The 23,991-nt window shown below is 50.6% G+C and overlaps 1 protein-coding gene across 1 annotated transcript in view; it reads right to left on the bottom strand.

The window, feature by feature from the left end:
- CLPB (caseinolytic mitochondrial matrix peptidase chaperone subunit B) overlaps window positions 1–23,991 on the bottom strand; it is a 144,881-nt gene that overhangs the window by 52,272 nt on the left and 68,618 nt on the right. Inside the window, exon 7 of the mRNA XM_038765061.1 lies at window positions 959–1,056. Coding sequence (XP_038620989.1) covers window positions 959–1,056 — 98 coding nt within the window. The remainder of the gene's footprint in view (window positions 1–958; window positions 1,057–23,991) is intronic.

Here is a 23,991-nt window from a genome sequence, read left to right on the forward strand (position 1 = left end):
GGCTAGTAACTCTACTCACCTTAGGCTCGGGGATCTAGACGGGGGTTCTAGGCTCAGAGGGGAGCAGGGGGACACCCACATAAGCCTTCTAAGTGGGATCCTAGGGTGTCTGAATGATCTGTGTCCGTGACAGTGGCAGCTGGGTGCTCTTGGAGGGTTCTAAGGGCAGAATCTGGGACCAGGAAAGGGGAACAGGGGACCAGCTGGGTGGATAGGGCCTTCCAGGGGCTCAGCTTCCCGAGTGGCTCATGACAAACTGGGGGATGATGCCAAGGAGCTTCATTTCAAACACCCCAAAACACAAAGTCAAAAACCCTAGAGAGGATTGGAAGAGGCGGGGAGGCTCTGTATGGATTCTCCACAGCATCAGTGGGGTCTGTTTCCTCATTCTGCCTTCCGACACTGGCCCACTCAAAATGTGGACAAGCACATTAGAGTCTGGGCTGGGAGTGGTGATTTGGAGGCCTCTGAAAGGGGCCGGCCTGAGCCAGTCATCATCATCATCATCAATCGTATTTATTGAGCGCTTACTGTGTGCAGAGCACTGTACTAAGCGCTTGGGAAGTACAAATTGGCAACATATAGAGACAGTCCCTACCCAACAGTGGGCTCACAGTCTAAAAGGGGGAGACAAAAGTCCTGTCTGGTGGGCAGCCTCAGTGGAGAATACAGGAGCGACAAGTGCTGCAAGAAGCCAGCTAGAAGCAGTGTGGCCTAGTGGACAGAACCCAGGCCTGGGAGTTAGAAGGACCTGGGTTCTAATTCAACTGTGATCCCCTTGTGGGACACAGACCAAATCTGATCTGATGATCTTATGTTTATCCCAGTAATTAGTACAGTGTTTGGCACATCGTAAGTAGTTGACACATACCACAGTTATGAATGGGATAATGGATGTGAAGTGATTAGGGAAAATAAAAGCATGATAGCAATTCAGGGTGTGAGAACCCTGGCTGACCTTGGTCTCAGAGGCCTTCAGGAGCTTCATGACCTCCCCCTCTCGGGCATAGTCCAGCGGTGTGTGTCCCATCTCGTTCCGCTGTAGGGGGTTGGCGCCTGTTGGGGAAAGGATCCGGTGAGACACGAGGAATCTTGAGGCCTGATACCACAACCTCTACCTCGCACCTCAAGCCTCTGCAGAATACCGGCAGGGTCCCGCGGAAGAACTACCTGTAACTGGTTTCAGGTTGTAAACGCCTTGCGGGCAGGGACTGTATCCACTTACTCTACTGTGCTCTTTGGAACACTTGGTACAAAGCTCTACCTGTAATAAGTGTTCAAAAAATACCACTGATTGATATGACTGACTACAAGCAGGAGGGCTTCCTTGGGATGTGACCCACAGCTTCAGGAAAGACCCACTGGGCAGCCAAACCAGGTCTTGCTGCTGGGAAAGTTTGAAACAGCAGCCTGGACCCCTCCCACAGTAATAATAATAATGATAGTATTTGTTAAGCACTTGCTATGTGCCAAGCACTGTTCTAAGCACTGGGATAGATACAAAGTAATCAGGTTGTCCCACTTGGGGCTCACAGTCTTGATCCCCATTTTACAGATGAGGAAACTGAGGCCCAGAGAAGTGACGTGCTTTGCCCAAAGTCGCACAGCTGACGAGTGGCGGAGTCGAGACTAGAACCCACGACCTCTGACTCCCAAGCCCGGGCTCTTTCCACTAAGCCATGCAGCAAATGATTGCAGACTTGCTCTTCCATGTCCATAACTCGGGTCTTTCCTGATTAGATTCCTTGCCCTGTGGGGGTCAGGCCAGCCCCAGTCGGACGGACCTACAGGCTTTGCTGCTGTGGGCATCAGCAGTCTAGAGGCAACAGTCCCAACGACACGAGCTAATTCCCCCAAGGGGTGTCGGCGGCAGGAGGAACTCCAGAGGCAGTCTGAAGGCAGTTTGTGGCCTCAGAGTTCAAAACTTAATCCCAGGGCTTGTGAACTAAGCACCCCTCTTAGTAACCCACCCAGCTAATCAGTCTGTCAGTTGATATGTCAGTCTGTCTACAGTACGGCTTGTCTGGGATGCAGGACTATCTGATGCTCCACACATAGCTATTCATTCCGTTGTATTTACTGAGCACTTACTGCATGCAGAGCACTGGACTAAGCGCTCGGGAGAGTACAATACAACAATAAACATTAATATAAATAAATAAGTTACAGATTTGTATATAAGTGCTGTGGGGCTTGAAAGAGGGGAGAACAAAGGGAGCAAGTCAGGGCAATGCAGAGAGGAGTGGGAGAAGAGGAAAGGGGGGCTTAGTCAGGGAAGGCCTCTTGGAGGAGATGTGCCTTCAATAAGCCTTTGAAGGGAGGGAGAGTGTGTTTAAGTGGGTGTGCCAAACCTGACGGGCACTGCAGAATTCTCTCTTGGCAATTCTAAAAAAAATTTGCCCGGTGCGGGCTGGGTATCTGATGAAGTACTGTCTGCTTCAAGTCACTGCTCTCAACTGAAGTCCTCAAGATACGGTGCTGCTGCAGTGAATTCAGGGACCTGAAGTCCTGCCTAATACCAATCATACTGATAATAATGATAATAATAATAATAATAAATTGTGGTATTTAAGCACTTATTATGTGCCAAGCACTGTTCTAAGCACTAGGGTAGACATAAGATCACAGTTGGTCACAGTCCCCATTCCTTATAGGGCTCACAATCTAAGTAGGAAGAACAGGAATTGAATCCCCATTTTACAGATGAGGACCCTGAGGCATACAGAAGTTAACGGGCTTGCCCAAAGTCCCACAGCAGGTGAATGGAGCAGCGGGGAATAGAACCAGGTTTTCTGATTCCCGGACCTATGCTCTTCCCACTAGGCCATGCTGCGTCTCGTAGGGGGAAGGAGTGCTAAAAAAGGGCGGGGGAGGTGGAATTTGCATTTCAGAAATCCCTTCTCAACCCAGGAAATAGCGCAGCCCAAAATACCAATCTTGCAGCTAAATTTCTGAATGAGTGCAAGGCTCACGGGTGGTTCCTGTGGTGTCACTAAAAGGAAGTGCTAGGGGTGTTAGATGGCCCACCCTTGGTGGGAGGAACGGTCCAGGAAGACAACCAAGACAGAGCTCCTCCAGGTGTATCGTGGTGCCCTCGTCGGGTGCAGAGTTCTGGGCTGGATGGATCCCGGGGCTGGCCCGGGGGGCTCACTTGGCAGCAGACGTAGCTCAGGGCCTTCGCTAAAAATCCACGGGGGATCCGCTCGTGGAGGACCCGGCCTTTACATCCTCCTGCCCAAGGTCCTGACCCTGATTCTTCCTTACTACTAGGGTGACAGGTTAATCGCTCAGTATCAATCAATGGGATGCACTGGGCGTCTACCGGGTGCGGGGCACTGGACTAAGCGGTCGGGAGAAAATAGTAGCCGACGACGATGATGACCGGCTCCTCGACCCCAAGGAGCTGACCATCTAGCGGGGGAAGTGTGGGAGCTCCGGCTGAGAACCGAGGAGAGGCAGAGGCGGGGATGGGGTTGGGGGGGGAGGGGAGAGGAAGAGGAAGAGGGGAGACCTATATTTAGAGAGATTAGCTCTTTCAAACTCTTGCTGTCAGTGATCTATATTTGCTTACAGAATGAAAAATGTGCACCATAAACACTGGCTGCAGAGTAATTTCTAGTCAGGGTCTTGTCACTTCCCATAAAGGATCCAGTTGGGGCAGTGGGCCCCTGTCCTTTTTCGAGAGACAAAGCCCCTACGGGCCTAGGCCTCAGGTCAAGAAGGCTGTGCTCTTTCCTTCCTCGGCCCTTGCGGTCTGGGGGTCAGGGAAGGCGGGGGGCAGGTCCCCTCCGACGTTCCTCAATGCACGATGTCCTCGGGGCGAGACCGGAGCATCCATTTGGGAGGACGGTGGTGCTGGGTGGGGGGCTGGTCGGGGAAGCGGGCTCCGGCACTAATGGTGATCCAATATTAGCCTAATCCCCCTGCTAATGGCTCCGACGACTTGACTAATTGCTGTAATAATTGATAGAACCTGACTGGAACAACTGATCGATTTCTCCTCCAGGACCGGCTCCCATCAAACACGATCGCCCGATGGCTAGCCGCGCCCCTCCGCTCCCGCCCCGGCCTGACCTCCGGCCCCCCGTCTCTCCCTCCCTGCCCGGCCCGCCGGGCAGCTGGCCCGGAGAGCGGAGCCCTCGGGTCACGGAGACCCTGGGAGTCCATTGTGTCAGCCCAGCGAGGGCACCAACCTTTACCTTCTTAATGGGAGGCGATTTGTCACCTCCCACTAGCTGTCTCTGGTAGGGGAGCGGCACCTGGTAGCCCCCCTAGGCTGCACTCGGTCCCCGCCCCCCAGATTAGTATGTCCCGGCTTATCATATTTGATAAATAGCATCCTCGTTCACTTCTAACATCGCTGCAGCAATGTGAACAGGAGCAGCTGTGGAAGGTCATTCATTGGGGAAATATGTTTCTGTCAGTGGTATTGAAAAAAGTTTAGGAGAGTGACAGGCCTCAATTTTTCAAATTTTATTAACTCCATCCTCTTAACAATTTGTCTTGAATTCCTTCAGATTCTGGAGAACTGTCAATAGTGCCTGGCTGGGCCATGGAGGGGGCCAGGCTGGCCCAGATTTATGCTGCCTGCTGGGTTTGTTTTTAATAACTTTGGAGGGAGGGGAGAGAAACAGAGAGATAGAGAGGGAGAGAGAAAGAGAGAGAGAGTGAGAAAGACAGAGGGAAGGGGAGACATGAACCCACTCATGGATGAGACCTTTAGCTCCAAGCCGACAGTGCGACCAACTCTCTAGCTCAGTTATTCTCAAACCAGTGATCCCCAGGGCTGAAGTGGCCCATGATCTGCCCACTTTCCTTGTCTCCAGCTCTGCCTCTATTTCTCCCGGCTCCACTAACCACCCTAACCCTAATGGCTCCACCGTCCAGAAGCGTTGGCATCATGGGTCACTGAGGCTTCCCTGAAGGAGGGCATGGAGGGGCGGGGCAGGACTGCCCTGGACACCAGCACCTTAGCTCAGCAGAGGTTTGATCTCTTCCCAAGTGGAGCCTGGCCCCTGCTTCAGCGACGGCTGGCTACACAGGGCCACTGCGTGGCAGGAGGGACCCAGGAGATCCCTTACCCCTGACTGTACCCCCACCGGACAGTCCCAGCCAATGTCACAAGAGTGCAAGGGCCGTGCCCAGCAGGCAAACCAGGGAGAGAGCAGAGAGGACAGTATGCTCGTAGTGGGCACGGAATGTGTCTGTTTATTGCTTGTATGTGCTCAATAAATACGAATGACTGACGGGAGACCTGGCCCGGGGAGGAAGAAGGGGAGCCTGTGGGGCCATTCCAGTCCCATAACTCTAGGTAAGGGAAGGTGGCAAGGAGGGGGTAATCCCTGAATCCTGGAGACTGGGATGGCAGAAATCCAGAGCCACAGGGTTAAGCCGCCTGGACTGAAGACTCCAGCTCCACCTGTTCCCACCCTGGAGTCGGGGCAGGCGGCCCCCTAACTCGTGGCTTAGCCCCTTAGAGCCGAAAGATGGGTCACAATCTGGGCCCTGGAAAGAATTGGAGGAAGGAGGTGGCCAAGACAGACTAGTGAGTTCACCGGCACCCTCATCATCACAATTGCAGGCCGACCCGGCCCAGGCTCTCCCCGCCTGACCACAAGCCGGCCCGAGCCTCTCACCGAGAACGCAACAGACACTCTCAATCAACCTCTCCACCAGACGACTCACTTAAAAAACTTCTGCAAAGACAGGCTTCTTCAGGCTCTAGTGCCCTAACCTCTGGGGGTGCACAGGAACCCATTATTCTTACAGCCAAACTCTTCCTCTACACTAAGTGCACCCTCTAGATGGTAAGCTCGTTGTGGGCAAGGAAGTTGTCTATCCACTTTGTTCCATTGTACTCTCCCACAGTCTGCTGCGTGACCTTGGGCAAGTCACAACTTCTCTGTGCCTCATTTTCCTCATCCATAAAATGGTGATTCGATACTTGTTCTCTTTCCTACTTGGACTGTGAGCCCCATGTGGGACATGGACTGTGTCCCACTTGATTAAGCCTTACCTCAGCGCTTAGATTGTACTTTCCAAGTGCTCAGTACAGTGCTCTGCACACAGTAAGCACTCAACAAATATGACAATAAATGAACAGTGCTCTACACATAGTAAGTATTTAACAAGTACCATTATTACTAGTATTACAGGGCCTTGCCTACAGTGAGCGGTCAATAAATACCACTGACTGATTTCTCCTACCCAGTTTGCTCTCTGTTCTTTCTGCTGAGGACCTCACACTGGGTTGCCCTGTGTTTTTGGTGTCTAATATACTGTTCCCTGTCTCCTCTGGCCTGGAACTTCCCCCTCAAGCCCCATCCCTGCCATCCCTAAAAGCTCCCTCTTCCAGGGGACTTTTCCTACTCAATTCCCACCTTTCCAGACAGGCCACCCTGGCTACACCTCAGCACTCTTGGATGGATCTATTTAGCCGTTGCTCAGTGGAAAGAGCACGGGATTTGGAGTCAGAGGTCATGGGTTCAAATCCTGGCTCTCAGCTGTATGACTCTGGGCAAGTCACTTAACTTCTCTGTGCCCCAGTTACCTCATCTGTAAAATGGGGATTAAGACTGTGAGCCCCCTGTGGGACAACCTGATCACCCTGCAACCTCCCCAGCGCTTAGAACAGTGCTTTGCACACAGTAAATGCTTAATAAATGCCATTATTATTATTTAATTGATTGCTGATCCTTATCACCTGTGCCTACTTATCTCCCTCATTACATTGTATACTCCTCAGAAATCACACAGATTGCCTTTTGGATTCTTTGTACATTTACAAGCACTTAGGTCAATGCTCTGCAGCCAACAGGTGTTCAATACAGCATTCTGTCCCAAATAGGTGCTCATAAGAGCGCTCTGGCCAGAGATGGGCACATTACAGTATTCATTCAGTTCATTCATTCATTCAATCGTATTTATTGAGTGCTTACTGTGTGCAGAGCACTGTACTATGAGCTTGGAAAGTACAATCTGGCAACAGATAGAGACAATCCTTACCCAACAACGAGCTCACAGTTTAGAAGGGGGAGACAGACAACAAAACAAGTAGACAGGCATCAATACCATCAAAATAGATAAATAGAATTATAGATATATACACATCACTAATAAAATAGAGTAATTAATATGTACAAATATACACAAGTGCTGTGGGGTGGGGAAGGGGGTAGAGCAGAGGGAGGGAGTAGGGGTGATGGGGAGGGAAGGAGGAGCAGAGGAAAAGGGGGGCTCAGTCTGGGAAGGCCTCCTGGAGGAGGTGAGCTCTCAGCAGGGCTTTGAAGAGGGGAAGAGAGCTAGTTTGGAGGATGTGAGGAGAGAGGGCATTCCAGGCCAGAGGTAGGATATGGGCCAGGGGTCGACGGCGGGACAGGCGAGAACAAGGCCCAGTGAGGAAGTTAGTGGAGTTTGTGGGCTGGGCTGGAGAAGGAGAGAGGGAGGTGAGGTAGGAGGGGGCGAGGGGATGGAGAGCTTTGATGCCAATAGTGAGATACCCTGCCTAGTGTGGGTAATAATAATAATAATAATTGTGGTATTTATTAAGCACTTACTATGTGCCAGTCACTGTACTAAGCACTTGGTGGGTGCTCACTACAGCACTCTGCCCATAATAGGAGCTCACTATAGCGCTCTGGCCAGAGTCAGGCTCTTTCTGCCCAGAGAAGGTGCTCATTTGATCCTGCTGCTGATGAATACTACCATCTCTGGTGAAGAGACAGCAATTCACTGTCTGCTTGCTTTTCTCTGCAAAGCTGCCTCTCTAGAATTGAAATAACCCTCTACAGCATTCTTATTCCTGCTGGAGCTGGTTGAATGGACAATGCCCTACTGTGTGTACTGTGGCCAGTACACCCCCAGTCACCTCATATCCTTGCTGGGGGAAGCGGGCAGGGGCAGTGCCAGAGGATGACGACGAGCTGCCCTTGTGTGCTGAGAAGCAATGCGGCCTTGTGGAAAGAGCACGGATCTGGGAGTTAAAGGACCTAGGTTCTAATCCTACCTCTGCCACTTGCCTACTGTGGGACCTTGGGTAAATCACAACTTCTCTGTGTCTTTTTTTCCTCATTTGTAAAATAACAATAATGATAATGATGGCATTTATTAAGCACTTACTATGTGCAAAGCACTGTTCTAAGCGCTGGGGAGGTTACAAGGTGATCAGTTTGTCCCACGGGGGGCTCACAATCTTAATCCCCATTTTACAGATGAGCTGAGGCACAGAGAAGTTAAGTGACATGCCCCAAGTCACACAGCTGACAGTTGGTGGAGCCAGGATTCGAACCCATGCACTCTTGACTCCAAAGCCCGTGCTCTTTCCACTGAGCCATGCTCAATACCGTTCTTCCTCCTGCTTAGACTGTAAGCCCTATGTGGGAAAGGTACCGGGTTGACTTAATTATCTTATATCTATTCCAGTGTTTAGTACAGTACTTGGCACTTAGTGGAGTTCACAGTCTTAATCCCTCTTTCAAAGATAACGGAGGCACAGAGAAGTGAAGTGACTTGCCCAGAGTCACAGAGCAGACAAATGGCGAAGCCAGGATTAGAACCCAGGTCCTTCTGACTCCCAAGTCCCTGCTCTATCTGCTAGGCCCTGCTGCTTCTCACTTGGGTCTGTACCCTGTAAGCACTTTGCTATTCAACTGACAGCACATATCCTTATACACTGCCATTTCCCCTCTCTGTAATTTATTTAATATCTGCTTTCCCTCTTTACACTCTAAGATTCCCTGAGGGCAGGGATTGCATCAGAGGGGCCTGGATTCTAATCCCAGCTCCTCAATTTGCCTGTGTGACCTTGGGCAAGTCACTTAATTTCTCTTTGCGTCGATTTCCTCACCTGTAAAAGGGGAATTCAATACCTGTTCTCCCTCCCGCTTAGACTGTATGCCCTGTCCGACCTGATTATTTTGTATCTATCCCAGCGCTTTGTACAGTGCTTGACGTGTATAAGCACTTAACATATATTATCATTATTATCAACTCATTATATTGTTTTGTGAATACCACGGACTGCCCGAAAAACAAGCAAATGGATTTTGGAGCAAATTAAACCAAAGTGGTCTTTCAAAGGCCAAATGACTCGACTTAGATTAGCATATTTTGGACACGTAATCAGGTAGATTAATTCCCCGGAGAAGACACTAATGCTAGGAAAAGTCCAGGAAAAACGTGGAAGAGGCAGACCAGCAGCTAGAAGGATAGAGACCATAGCAACGATAACGGAAGAACTATTAGAAAGGTTATGGATTATGGCAGAAGACAGGATTTTCTGAAGAAAGTATATCCAGAGTCGCTATGAATTGGAAACGATTCAACGGCACTTGGTAATAATAATAATTATATTGTGCTTTCCCAAACTCTTCATATGGCGCTCTGCACACAGAAAGTGCTCAGTAAATACCAATCCATCAATGGAACTGATTGACTGAATGATACCATTCATTGATTGACTGAAATCTTGAAGGTGCAAATGGCTGGGCTTATAACCTTGATCAATCAATCGTATTTATTGAGCGCTTACCGTGTGCAGAGCACTGTACTAAGCACTTGGGAAGTACAAGTTGGCAACATATAGAGACAGTCCCTACCCAACAGGGGGCTCACAGTCTAGATCCAGTAGAAAGGACTACTGTTGGGTAGGGACTGTCTCTATATGTTGCCAACTTGTACTTCCCAAGCGCTTAGTACAGTGCTCTGCACACAGTAAGCACTCAATAAATATGATTGATTGATTGATTGATTGACTACTAGACTTGGGAATTCCAGGTTCAAATCCTGGCTCTGCCACTTGCCAGCTGGGTGACCTGGGTCAAGTCAAGCCAAGACTGAACTCCTTATCTTCCCTCCTAAATCCTGTCCTCTCCCTGACTTTCCCATCACTGTAGACAGCACTACCATCCTTCCCGTCTCACAAGCCCACAACCTTGGTGTCATCCTCGACTCTGCTCTCTCGTTTACCCCTCACATCCAAGCCATCACCAAAACCTGCCGGTCTCACCTCTGCAACATTACCAAGATCCGCCCTTTCCTCTCCATCCAAACCGCTACCCTGCTGGTTCAATCTCTCATCCTATCCCAACTGGATTACTGCATCAGCCCCCTCTCTGATCTCCCATCCTCCTGTCTCTCCCCACTTCAGTCTATACTTCACGCTGCTGCCCGGATCATCTTTGTGCAGAAACGCTCTGGGCATGTTACTCCACTCCTCAAAAATCTCCAGTGGCTACCAGTTAACCTACGCATTAGGCAGAAACTCCTCACTCTCGGCTTCAAGGCTGTCCGTCACCTCGCCCCCTCCTCCCTCACCTCCCTTCTCTCCTTCTCCAGCCCACCCCGGCCCACATCCTCCCCCTGGCCTGGAATGCCCTCCCTCTGCCCATCCGCCAAGCTAGCTCTCTTCCTCCCTTCAAAGCCCTACTGAGAGCTCACCTCCTCCAGGAGGCCTTCCTAGACTGAGCCCCCTCCTTCCTCTCCCCCTTCCCATCCCCCCAGCCCTACCTCCTTCCCCTCCCCACAGCACCTGTATATATGTTTGTACAGATTTATCACTCTATTTATTTTACTTGTACATATTTACTATTGTATTTGTTAATAATGTGCATCTAGCTTTACTTCTATTTATTCTGATGACACCTGTCCACACGTTTTTTTTTTGTTCTCTGTCTCCCCCTTCCAGACTGTGAGCCCATTGTTGGGTAGGGGCCATCTCTATATGTTGCCAACTTGTACTTCCCAAACGCTTAGTACAGTGCTCTGTACACAGTAAGCGCTCAATAAATACGAATGAATGAATTCTCCGAGCCTCAGTTTCCTCAACTGCAAAAATGGGGATAAGATACCTGATCTCCCACCCCCTTCGACTGTGATCCCCTTCTGGATAGGGACTGGGTCCGATCATCTCATCGTGTAACAGTTACAATGCTTGGCACAGAGAAAGTGCTTACCAACACCATGATGATGATAATTGATCACTAGCCTAGTTCCCCCGGAGAGCTTGGCAATGTGCTGTGGGGAGGATTCTGGGTGGGGATGGCAACCCAGAGCCCCCATGGGCCCGGAGAGTCTGGGTGGTCCCTCTGAAGAGGCCAAAACCAGACCACTCCCTCACGATCCAGGGATCTCTGCCGGCCCCCTGGCCCCGGGTGGGTCCAGCTGGAACTTGCCTGGGATTCTGCCGTGTCATCAGCCATCAGCTTTGACAAGCTGTGACATTATTATGGCTCCACACGGCTAGTTACAGTAATGGAAGAGGACTCCTGTCCTCCAGAGCCCCTGCTGATTCAATTAGCGTGATCACCCTATTTTCAGGAAAATAAGGCCTCTTTTTAAATCAATAAGGCACCACTATTGCGCAGGCAGCTTTTAATGTGGGGCAGGGATGCTAAGCAGCTTACCGCGGGTTGGGGGAGCCGCCCGGGCCTATGAATTTTGTTAGTTTTTTTCTTTAAAGAGAAAATAAAACTATTATAACACCCCATCCTCACGGTGATGGCCTCACCTTGTCAGCCCAGCCTAAGGGTGGAGTCTCGGGCCCGATGGGGGAGTGGGTGGCGCACCAAGGGTGCTATTGGTCAGTTAGCTCGTCTTCCCTAACTGTAAACCCAGCGTGGCTCAATGGAAAGAGCCCGGGCTTTGGAGTCAGAGGTCACGGGTTCAAATCTCGGTTCCGCCAATTGTCAGCTGTGTGACCTTGGGCAAGTCACTTAACTTCTCTGTGCTTCAGTTACCTCGTCTGTAAAATGGGGATTAAGACTGTGAGCCCCCCGTGGGACAACCTGATCACCTTGTAACCTCCCCAGCGCTTAGAACAGTGCTTTGCACATAGTAAGCACTTAATAAATGCCATTATTATTATTATTATTATTATTATTATTATTATTCCCTAAAGCCCTGCAGCCAGGGACCAAGGCAGGCCCCACCAGGCTGCCCTAAGCCATCAGGTGCCTCTCTCGGACTGCAAATTCCTTGAGAGCAGGGAACATATCTACCAACTCTGTTGTACTGTCCTCTCCCAAGCACTTAGCAGAGTGCTCTGCACACAGTAAGCGCTCAAAAAATACCACGGATTGATTGACTGACTCCAAAGACCCAATACAATGCTTTGCCCAGGGTGGCTGCTCAGCACAGTTAAAACGCTTTATGTGCCAGGCACTGTACTAAGCGCTGGGGTAGACACAAGCAAATTGGGTTGGACACATCCCTGTCCCATGTGGGACAACCTGATTATCTTGTATTTACCCCAGTGCTTAGAACAGTGCTCGGCACATAGTAAGCGCTTAACATAATTATTATCCCCATTTTCCAGATGAGGTAACTGCGGCCCAGAGAAGTGAAGTGACTTGCCCAGGGTCACAGAGCAGACGAGTGGCGGAGCTGGGATTAGATTCCCAGGCCCATGCTCTATCCACTTAGCCATGCTGCTTCTCAGCTTAAATAAAAAATGGTATTTATTGTGTGCAGAGCACTGTACAAGGCGCTTGGGAAAGTACTGATGGGACCGAGCTCTGCCCACTGTAGCCGGCCAGTAAATGCAGTGGATGATGCTTGCCCGCAAGGAGAGGTTCCCCTCTGTCTCAGAGGTCTTGCTGGGGGTAGGGAGTTCTGAAGGAACTCCATCATGTCCTGCTCAAGAATGCCTATAATAATAATAATAATAATAATGATGGTATTTGTTAAGCGCTTACTATGTGCAGAGCACTGTTCTAAGCGCTGGGGAGGTTACAAGTGATCAGGTTATCCCACAGGGGGCTCACAGTTTTTATCCCCATTTTACAGATGAGGTAACTGAGGCCCAGAGAAGTGTAGTGACTGGCCCAAAGTCACACAGCTGACAGTTGGCGGAGCTGGGATTTGAACCCATGACCTCCGACTCCAAAGCCCATGCTCTTTACACTGAGCCACGCTGCTTCTCCAATGCCTATGCCGGGACAGCCAAGTTTGCTCGGGAATTATGGAGGGGAAAACTGGTCCCACCAGCCTTTCCTATCTAGCTCAACACTCTGTCTCGTTCCTGGAAGTCTCAGCCACGTGGAGGTCCATAAATGTCATATGTGCTGCTCTTCTCTTTCCCACTGATTGTCAGCCCCGTGAGGGCAGAGACTGTCTCCCTCTGCCCTGCCAGAGCACTCTTTGTCCATGCTCTGCACTTGGTGGGCACTCTTTTTTTTAAATGGTATTTATTAAATGCTCACTATGTGCCAAGCACTGTTCATTCACTCATTCGATCATATTTATTGAGCACTTTGTGTGCAAGATACCATACTAAGTCCTTCCTCTCCCCCTCTTCCCTCTCCCCATCCCCTCTGCCTTACCTCCTTCCCCTCCCCACAGCACCTGTACATATGTACATATTTATTACTCTATTTATTTTACTTGTACATATTTATTCTATTTATTTCATTTTGTTAATATGCTTTGTTTTGTTGTCTGTCTCCCCCTTCTAGACTGTGAGCCCACTGTTGGATAGGGACCGTCTCTATATGTTGCCAACTTGTACTTCCCAAGCGCTTAGTACAGTGCTCTGCACACAGTAAGCGCTCAATAAATATGATTGAATGAATGAACTAACATTTATTGAGCGTGTGCAGTGCACTGTATTAGAGAAGCAGCGTGGCTCAGTGGAAAGAGCCCGGGCTTTGGAGTCAGAGGTCATGGGTTCAAATCCCGGCTCCGCCAACTGTCAGCTGTGTGACTTTGGGCAAGTCACTTCACTTCTCTGCCTCAGCTACCTCATGTGTAAAATGGGGATTAAAACTGTGAGCCCCCCGTGGGACAACCTGATCACCTTGTAACCTCCCCAGCGCTTAGAACAGTGCTTTGCACATAGGAAGCGCTTAACAAATACCATCATCATCATCATCATGATTGAATGAATGAATGAATAAGTCCTTGGAAGAGTACATAAAGGGACATATTCCCTGCCCACAATGAGCTTACACTGTTCTACGCCCTGGGGCACTCGATTCAGGCCAGTGACTGAAGGGGTACCACCATCAGGAAGGGGGGAAGGGAATGAACTAGAACAGAAGGCCCAGTTCTGCCGGCTTCTGGCTTCTGGTCTGCTGTGTGACCTTGGGCAAGTCACTTAACTTCTCTGTGCCTCATTTTCCTCATCCATAAAATGGGGATTTGATACTTGTTCTCCTTCCTACTTGGACTGTGAGCCCCATGTGGGACAGGGACTGTGTCCCGCTTGATTAAACCTTACCTCAGCACTTAGTCTGTACCTTCTGGGCAGCCCCTGTGGCTGAGTTTTAGAAAGGGCTGACCAGAGATGGATTGGCTCCCTGTTTGACCCCAGGCAGACCAGAAGGGTGGGAAGCCTTGGCCGGGAGGGGACAGGACTGCAGCTCACTGTCTCACAGAAGGGTAGACGGGGCCGACCTGGAGTTGCCGTCCAGATCCCACACTCCAGGGCGAGGGGCGCCCACCGCGGCCCGAGGTTCAAATCCAATAAAGGAAACGCGTGGTGACCCAGTGGGAGAGGTAAGCCCTTGGAATGCTCTCCCACAGGAATTCTCTTCCACAGGCTGAAAAAATCAGCAGTTCCCAGCGGGGTGGGGTCCTGTCTCTGGATCAGTGCTTTCTGATGAGTCGCTCCAGGGAAGGTGACGGGAGCTGGAAGCCCCACCTCAAACCACAAAGGGGCCAGAACATTGTCCTACCAAGCCCGAGAAGCAGTGTGGCCTAGTGGGTAGAGCATGGGCCTGGGAGTTAGAGGACCTGGTTTTTAATCCTGGCTCCCCCACTTGTCTGCTGTGTGACCTTGGGCATGTCACTTCATTTCTCCGAGCCTTATTTCCCGCATCTGCAAAATGGGGATTCAATACCTGTCCTTCCTCCTATGTAGACTGTGAACCCCATGTGGGACCTAATTAGCTTGTATCTACCCCAGGGCTTAGTACAGTGCTTGGCACATAGCAAGTGCTTAACAAACACTATTATTATTATTGCTATTCCTGGTACCCCTGTCAGAGGCCAAATCCTGGCATGGATGGACCATGGAGTGGTTTTGCTCAGGGTCAAGTGAGCTTCGAAGGTCGAAAGCACACCAAATAACTAGTGAAGCTGGATCCATCATTCTCCAAACTGCCCTGGGCCTGGGCCTGCTACGGGGTCTGAGAACAACAAACACCGAGGAGTCGGGTGGCCCATGAGTGACCCCTGAACCCCCGATTCTAAATCCCAGCCATGATTTGCCCCGGACCGGTAATTAAAATCCTGGGAGACTGGGATTGAAAATTCAATCACGGCCCTGCCTGGCTGCGGCCGGCATCCCGGGACGGCGAGCTCAGTCGGCTAAGAGCCCCGGCACGTTCACACGTCTGCCCGTTTGACCTCCCCCTCTGCCCTCTTCCCCCTCACCTCCCGTGGGGTCGGGGCCATAGGCGGAGACTTTGGGGGTCAACCGGGACTGTGGGCTACTGTCAGCTTTCCTTCCTTTAGGGGTTATTACTATTATTAATCATATTTATTGAGTGCTTACTGTGTGCAAAGCACTGGACTAAGCGCTTGGGAGAGTACAACAGCAAGCACATTCCCTGCCCACAGCGAGCTCACGACTTCTTGTCCCGCAATGCCTTCAGCATATACAGAAAGTGGAAAAAAAATTACTGTGCATATGTGTACATTCTCATGCATGTGTGTCCTTGGGCAGACAGGAATGAGGGAGAGGTGGAGAAAGATAGACTACACCTTCACAAAGTGGCTGGGTCTTCCCAGCCCAATTTAGGCCCAAAGCTACCCCCGTCCCGACTGCCCAAACGGATTCCCTCCCCGGCCCCCGGACTCAATTCAGGGCCGCCTCTCCGGGGCCAAACCCGCCCCTCCTCCTCACGGCCCATCCCATTCCCGGTCGGCCCCCACGCAAGACGGGAGAAAGGGGCTGGGGGAAAAGGTCGAACGGGCGGATGCGTGCAAGTGCCGGGGCTCTTACCCGACTGAGCTCGCCGTCCCGGGATGCCGGCCGCGGCCAGGCAGGGCCGTGATTGGATTTTCAATCCCAGTCTCCCAGGATTTTAATTACTGGTCTGGGGCGGCAAGGAGCGGAGCTGGCTGGCTTTGGATGGAGGGGGTCGATACGCTGGCCCGCAACATATTGAGCCACAATGCCTGCAGACTCTATTGCACTATTTAATCATCTTTTGCAAAATTTACAGTGTAACCAAAGGAATCGATACAGAATTTATCACATTCCCTTGTAAATCTGAGCTGGGAAAGAGTTTCAGGCAGTTTGTACTGAGAGGGAGGGGTGAACCAGGGTACACTGCGGGAGGCAGAAGTTGAAACCAAACCCAAACTCGCACTCTAACGACTCTTCCCAGGGGCTGACACACGGGCTTAAACTGCAGCGGGAGAAACTGTGTTGGATCCAAAGAACTTCCTGACTGTTAGAGGATGGGGATGAGGGGGAAAGGGAGGGGATGGGGTGTCGGACCCTGAAACAGGCAGGGAAGGAGAGGGTGTGGTCCCCATTCCTGGGAATCTTTAAGGAAAGAGCAGATCCTGTGTGTCCTGGGTGGGTTGGTCCTTCCTGTCCAGAGGCAGGGGGCAGGACCGGGTGAAGGCTGCAGTAAATTTGTACATATTTGTTATTCTATTTATTTATTTAACTTGTACATATCTATTCTATTTATTTTATTTTGTTAGTATGTTTGGTTTTGTTCTCCGTCTCCCCCTTTTAGACTATGAGCCCACTGTTGGGTAGGGACTGTCTCTATATGTTGCCAACTTGTACTTCCCAAGCGCTTAGTACAGTGCTCTGCACACAGTAAGCGCTCAATAAATACGATTGATGATGATGATGATGATGATGAAGAAGCAGTGTGGGCCAGTGGAAAGAACATGCGACTGGGAGCCAGAGGACCCGGGGTCTAATTCTGGATCTGTCTCTTGGCTGAGAAGCAGCGTGGCTCAGTGGCAAGAGCACGGGCTTGGTTGGGAGTCAGAGGACATGGGTTCTAATCCTGGCTCCTCCACTTGTCTGCTGCGTGACCCTGGGCAAGCCACTTAACTTCTCTGTGCCTCAGTGACCTCATCTGTAAAATGGGGATTAAGACTGCGAGCCTCAAGCGGGACAACCTGATAACCTTGTAACCACCCCAGCGCTTAGAACAGTGCTTGGCAAATAGTGAACGCTTAACAAATACCATTGGTATTATTGGTATTGTTATTCTTGTTTGCTCTGTGACCTTCATCTCTCTATGCCTAAGTTACCTCAACTGGAAAACGGGGGTTAAGACTGTTATCACCATGTGGGACAAGGACTCTGCCTCACCTGATTAGCTTGTATCTACCCCAGTGCTTAGTACAGTGCCTGGCACATAGTAAGCACTTAGCAAATACCATTAAAGAAAACAAAGCAAAACAAAACTTGTTCTCCCTCTTACTTTTGCTGTGAGCTCCATGTGGAACCTTGTATCTCGTATCTACCCCGGTGCTTAGTACAGTTCAGGGCACATAGTAAGTGACTAACAAACACCACGATTATTATTATTTTTTCAATTTCTGAACAGCTCACTCGGTGGCCTAGAGGAGTTACCCTCCCCGACCCCCTCTCCAGCCCCACGTGGGACATTGTATGATCTTATAACTACCCTAGTGCTTACTACAGTTCGGGGTACATAGTAAGCAGCTAACAAGCAGCACGGCGAGGTGGACAGAGCACAGGCCAGGTTCTAATCCTGGCTCCGCCACTTGCCTGCTGTGTCACCTTGGACAAGCCACTTTACTTCTCTGGGCGTAAGTTACCTCATCTGTAAAATGGGGATTGAGACTGTGAGTCCCACATGAGACAGGGACTGTGTCCAACCCAATTTGCTTGGATCCTCCCCGGCGCTTAGTACTGTGCCTGGCACACAGTAAACACTCAACAAATACCGCAATTAATGTTATTAATAAACAACACAATTATTATTATTAATCATAAATACCACAATTACTATTATTATCGCCATTTCTGAACAGCCCACCCGGTAGCCTGGAGGAGTGATCTCCCCAACCCCCTCCCCGGCCCCCACACAGATGCTGGCCTACTCTAGGTGTGTCAATCCACCTCACGGCAACTGTGTGACTCAACCAAAATGTTATGTTGTGCAATGGACAGATCAACTTCTGACAAGGCTGCCCCCTCCCCTAGAAGTCCAGGGATCCAGGCCCACAGGCAGTTTGGCTCTGTCACAAGCACTGGGAAGGGGAATGGGCAAGACACTTAACGTAGTGGGGCAGGTGGTGGGGGCTTATGGTCTGTGGGAAATAACCGTTAGCTGGAAAAGGAGCGTGAGGGCTGGGCTCAATTATTACTATCATCACCATCACCATCCATATTATTATGATTATTTGTTAAGCACTTAAAAAAATGGCATTTCTTAAGCGCTTACTATGTGCCAGGCACTGTATTAAGCAATGGGGTAGATGCAAGCTACTCAGATTGGACAGTCCCCGTGCGGCTCACAGTCTTAATCGTCATTTTACAGATGACATACCCGTCGCTTACTTGGTTCCTAAGCATTGTGGTAGATCCGACTTCATCATGTCAGTAGGAAGGACAACAGGGATTGAATCCCCATTTTATAGATGGTGAAGCTGAGGCCCAGAGAAGTGAAGTGACTTGCCCAAAGTCACACAGCAGGCAACTGGCAGAGCCCGGATTAGAACCAGAGTCAGAAGACTCTCAGACCCGTGCTCTTTCTGCTAGGCTACACTGCTTCTATCAGGGTCAGTCAGGAAAGTTTACCTGAACCCAACAACAATATCTACTGATTACCTACACTGTGGGAAGTACTGGGAAGTGGTCTGGTACAGTGGACAGTGCATGAGCTGGGGAATCAGAAGGTCATGGGTTCTAATCCCGACTCCACCATTTGTCTGCTGTGTGACCGTGGGCAAGTCACTTCACCTCTCTGGGCCTCAGTTACTTAATCTGTAAAACGGCGATTAAGACCGTAAGCCCCACGAAGGACAGGGACTGTGTCCAACCCGACTTGCTTGTATCCACCCCAGCACTTAGTACAGTGCCTGTCACATAGTAAGTGCTTAATAGATACCACAATTATTATTATTATTATAAGAGGACCTGCCAGTCCATTGGGGGAGACAGGCCCTAAAATAAATTACAGGAAGGAGGGAAGGAAGAGGGATTTCAGGAGGCTGATCTGGAAGAGCCAGGCCTCCACGGCTGGCCGGTAGTGGCAGCAGCCTCCTGGCTGGGAGAAAGCTGGCAACCCCTCCTACGATTTCCGGAGAGTCCTGGGCCCACAGGCACTACTGAAACCAGGCTCCCATTTTGAATCCATAATGCCCAATTAACTTCATTCAACACTTTCCCAACAATGATCTCATTCTGTCTTCACAACACCCCCAGGAGGCAGGGAGAAGCGGGTATTATTATCCCTATTTGACAGAAGAGGAAACTCAGGCCCAGACAGGTTAAAGGAGCTGCCACCGCGGTGTGCCCCAGGAGGCCGGTGAACACAACTGGGACTAGAACTCAGAACTTCTAGACTGTGAGCCCGCTGTTGGATAGGGACCGTCTCTATATGTTGCCAACTTGTACTTCCCAAGCGCTTAGTCCAGTGCTCTGCACACAGTAAGCGCTCAATAAATATGATTGAATGAATGAATGAACTCCAGTCTCTTATTTCCCAGACCGCTAATTTTCCTCCTAGAGCCCAGCCTACTTCTGCCTTTTCTTTTCTGGGGAAAGGGCAAGGATTATGTGCTGCTGTTATACAGTGTGGCACACATGAGCAGCAGCATGGCGTAATGCATAGAGCCTGGGCCTGGGCGTCAGAAGCTGTGGGTTCTAATCCCGCCTCCGCCACTTGTCTGCTGTGTGACCTTGAGTAAGTCACTTCACTTCTCTGGGCCTCAGTTCCCTCATCTGTAAAATGGGGATTGAGACAGTGAGCCCCACATGGGACAGAGACTCTGTCCAACCTCAGTTGCTTGCACCCACCCCAGCGCTTAGTACAGTGCCTGGCGCACAGTAAGCACTTAATAAGTACCACAAGTATTACCTGTAATGACCCTCACCGCCTGGAGGTCCCAGCAGTCCATGGGGCCAACAGGGAAAGATTGTCAGACGCTCATCCAGTCAACAGGCAGACTTGAAATTGCCTTGATACTCAAGGAGGGATTGGGGGAGGAAAAGACAGTGGTGGTGTTACCCTTGAAGGGCTGATGGTCTTAATGGAGGAGACAGGGTACGTGCATATGCACGCACCTGCCCTCTTCAGCTTTGGGCTGGGGGGAGGGGGCAGAGATAGAGGGAAGTGGAGCCCCAGCCCCTGCCCTCAAGGGGCTGACAGTCCGGTGGAAGGTGTGTATTTGTTGCTGAGGTCTCTGAGGGAGCCTCTCAGCCCCTCCTCCCCCTAGGCGTTCCCTGGGCCACGTCTCCACTCCTCTGCTGTCAGTCCCCCGCCATCTGCACATGCTCAGGAGTCCTCAGGTGCAGCCTGAAGAGATTACCTGATTGATGAGCTGACGAGACCCATTCCCGCGTTGGAGAGAAATAATATTACAGGGCCAGCACGCGCTTTTCCAGAATCCCTAAGGGCTAAGTTAAGTCACCTCCCTCCCCCTTGCAGCCTGCCGCGGGGCTGGTTGTGGTTCGGCTGGGTCTGGGTCTCCCTGATAGGCAACGGGGCAAGGGCACAAAGTCAGCCTTGCCTTTCCTGTATCGCGGCCACTCACGGCTCCGCGGGTCACACCGGGCCTGGGGCGGCAGACCAACTCGGTCCCGATCCGTGGATGCAAACGGCTCCCTCATCCTCACTTGGGGTATTTATGTGGTATTTTCACGGAATGCCCTGAAATGCTTGACTGGGAGAAGCATTAGGAGCTAAAAAGGAGAATAAGCCAGCCTGAGGCCAGGCAGAAGGGGAAGGGGTAACTCGGGAGCAAGGCGATGAGAAATTGCTGGGTTGGGGTTGGAACTGGACTGGGTTTGGAGCTGGGGTTGGGGCCTGTGTCTGGACAGGGGCTGGTGAGCCCCAAGGACTGGGTAATTTTCACGCCGGCCAGGGAAGTGGGAGCAGAGGACCCCAGAATGGGAAAGAGGAAGGACTGTGCCCCAATCTCGTCCATCTCACTGCCAACTCCTTTCCCACATCCTCCCCCTCCTCCTCCATTTACACCAGACCACCACTCTCTCTACCTTCAGAGAATTAAGGTCACGTCTTCTCCAAGAGACCTTCCCCGATTAATCCCTCTTTTCTCCGGCTCGCTCTCCCTTCTGTGACATCTATTCACTTCACCTCCAGTCCCACAGCACTTATGTACATATCTTTAAATTACTTTAAATAAGTTATTTATTCACATTAAGGTATGTTTCCCTCTCTAGACTGTAAGCTCGTTATGGGCAGGGACTGTGTCTGCTAATTCTTTTGTATTGTATTGTACTCTACCAAGCGCTTAGTACAGTGCCCAATAAATGCAATTGATTGATTGATTGAAACTCCAGTGTCCTAGGGATGAAATATCAGGGGGAAATTGCCTGAGGTCTGGACTGGCGGCAACCCCCCTTTCCTTAGGAGGTCCAGGAAGTACCTGGGGGGGAGGGAGAGAGAAGGAGAGATGGGCAGAGGGAGAGGGAGAGAGACAGAGAGAGTGAGGACATGCACTCCCTGGGAAGGCCAGAGGCCTACAAGCTGGACTCCTCGCCGACGCGCTCTGAGAGGGTGATGGATAGAGCTCAGCTAAGTGGAACAGGAAAAAGGAAACACAATTTGGGGTCAAAGGGGGAACTGAGCTAGATTTCCTGGCCCTAAGAGCAAAGCTGCTATCCTGCTTCAGAAAGGACCTGCAGTGTCAGAGGAATGGGAAGAAGGATGGGGATGGAGAGGATCCGCATGAACAACACTCAACCCCATGACAGGGCCAGGTGAGCCCGGCAGGACCGATAGGAGGCCACTGTTGAGGTGGCTGCTCAATTGGGACTCCTGTTAGCCTAAGAGTACCCCAGACTGAAGCTAACAGTGAGAGGGGGTGGGAGAACTGGGTATTAATCATAATAATTGTGGGATTTGTTAAGCACTTAAACAATGTGCCAAGCTCACTGCTAAGCGCTTTGTAGAGATAAGATTATCAGGTCCCTGTCCCACCTTGGGCTCACATCTGAACAAGAGGGAAAACGGGTATTGTGTTGTACTCTCCCAAGCGCTTAGTAGAATACTCTGCACATACTATGCTCTCAAAATATACCATTAATTGATCAAAATCCCCATTTTACAGATATGGCGACCGAGGTGCTGAAAAGTGACTTTCCAAGGTCACAGAGCAGGAAAGTGGTGGGGTCAGGATTAGAACCCAAGTCCTCTTGACTCCAAGGTCTGGACTCAGACACCACAGCAGAAGGCCCCGCTCAAGCCAAAACAGACGGGAGATGGTGGCGGGGGAAAGGACGGAAGTTGGACACCAGGAGAGGGACTCAGATGCAAGGACAGAGGGTTGGCGTGGTTCCGTGGGAGCCAGGGAGCGCCGAAGACCTCCACCTCCCAGCGAGTTCCTCAGTCCCATCAGACTTCCTGGCAGTTCTGCCCGAAGCCCGGGGAAGGAAGCTGAACGGCACAGCAGACCCTTGTCCTCAATTCATTCCTCTCCTTCAATCCACATATTCAGTCTGTCCCAGTCTACCTTCACCTAAGCCCTCGTTTCCTCTTCTCCCACTCCCTCCTGCATTGCACTGACTTGCTCCCTTTACTCCCCAACCCGCAGCCTCACAGCACTTGCGTACATATCTGTCATTTATTTATATTAATGTCTGTCTCCTCCTCTAGACTGTAAGGTGGTCGTGGGAAGGGGATATGTCTGTTATATTGTACTCTCCCCAGCACTTACAGGGCCCTGCACACAAAAATCACTCAATAAATATGACTGACTGACTGACTAGAATCCATCTCTTCCTCGCCATCCAGATTGCTACTCTGCTGGTCTAAGCACTTCTCATATCCTGTCTCATCTTCTGCAACAGCCTCCTCACTGGCCTCCCTGCCTCCTGTCTCTCTCTCCAGTCCATATTTCACTTTGCTGCCCGGCTCATTTTTCTAAAACAATTGTTCTGCATACATCTCCCCATTCCTCGAATGCCACCAATAGTTGCCCACCCATTTCCCCATCAAGCACAAACTCCTCACCTTCTGTTTTACGGCCCTCAATCCGCTCTTTCCCTTTTCCCTGTTCTTGCTCTTCAGTCAGTCAATTGTATTTTTTGAGTGCTTACTGTGTGCAGAGCACTGTACTAAGCACTGGGGAGAGTAGAATATAGCAATATAACAGATTTACTCCCTGCTCACAGCGAGCTTACAGTCTTCACCACTATATCCTTGCCTGGACACTCGGCTCCTCTACCTCCAACCTCCTCACTGTGCCTTGGTCTCGTCTCTCTCGCTGCCGATCCCTTGCTCACTTCCTCCCTCCTGCTTCAAATTCCCTCCCCTTCATTACCAACAGGTCACTCCTCTCCCCATCTTAAAAGCCCTACTAAAATCAGACCTCCCCCCAGGAAGCCTTCCTCGAGCTAACCTCTCATCTCCCCATCCTATTTTTTCTCTCTTCTCCAGGGGCTATACACTTGGGACTGTATCTTCTAACTACTTGAATACTCCCTCCCCACTCCCATTGCCCTTATGATGGCATTTGTTAGGTGCTTACTTTGTGCAAAGCACTGTTCTAAGTGCTGGGGAGGATATAAGGTGATCAGGTTGTCCCTCGTGGGGCTCACAGTCTTCATCCCTATTTTACATATGAGGGAACTGAGGCACAGAAAAGTTAAGTGACTTGCCCAAAGTCACACAGCTGACACATGGCGCAGCCGGGATTTGAACCCATGACCTCTGACTCCTAAGTCCGGGCTCTTTCCACTGAGTCCCGCTGCTTCTCTGTACAAATCTGCTTATGTAATAATAATAATGATAATAATGATGGTATTTGTTTAGCGCTTACTATGTGCAAAGCACTGTACATAGCCTTTCTTAGACTGTGAGC

The sequence above is a fragment of the Tachyglossus aculeatus genome, chromosome 2, assembly GCF_015852505.1.
Source record: "Tachyglossus aculeatus isolate mTacAcu1 chromosome 2, mTacAcu1.pri, whole genome shotgun sequence".
Classification (NCBI taxonomy): domain Eukaryota; kingdom Metazoa; phylum Chordata; class Mammalia; order Monotremata; family Tachyglossidae; genus Tachyglossus; species Tachyglossus aculeatus.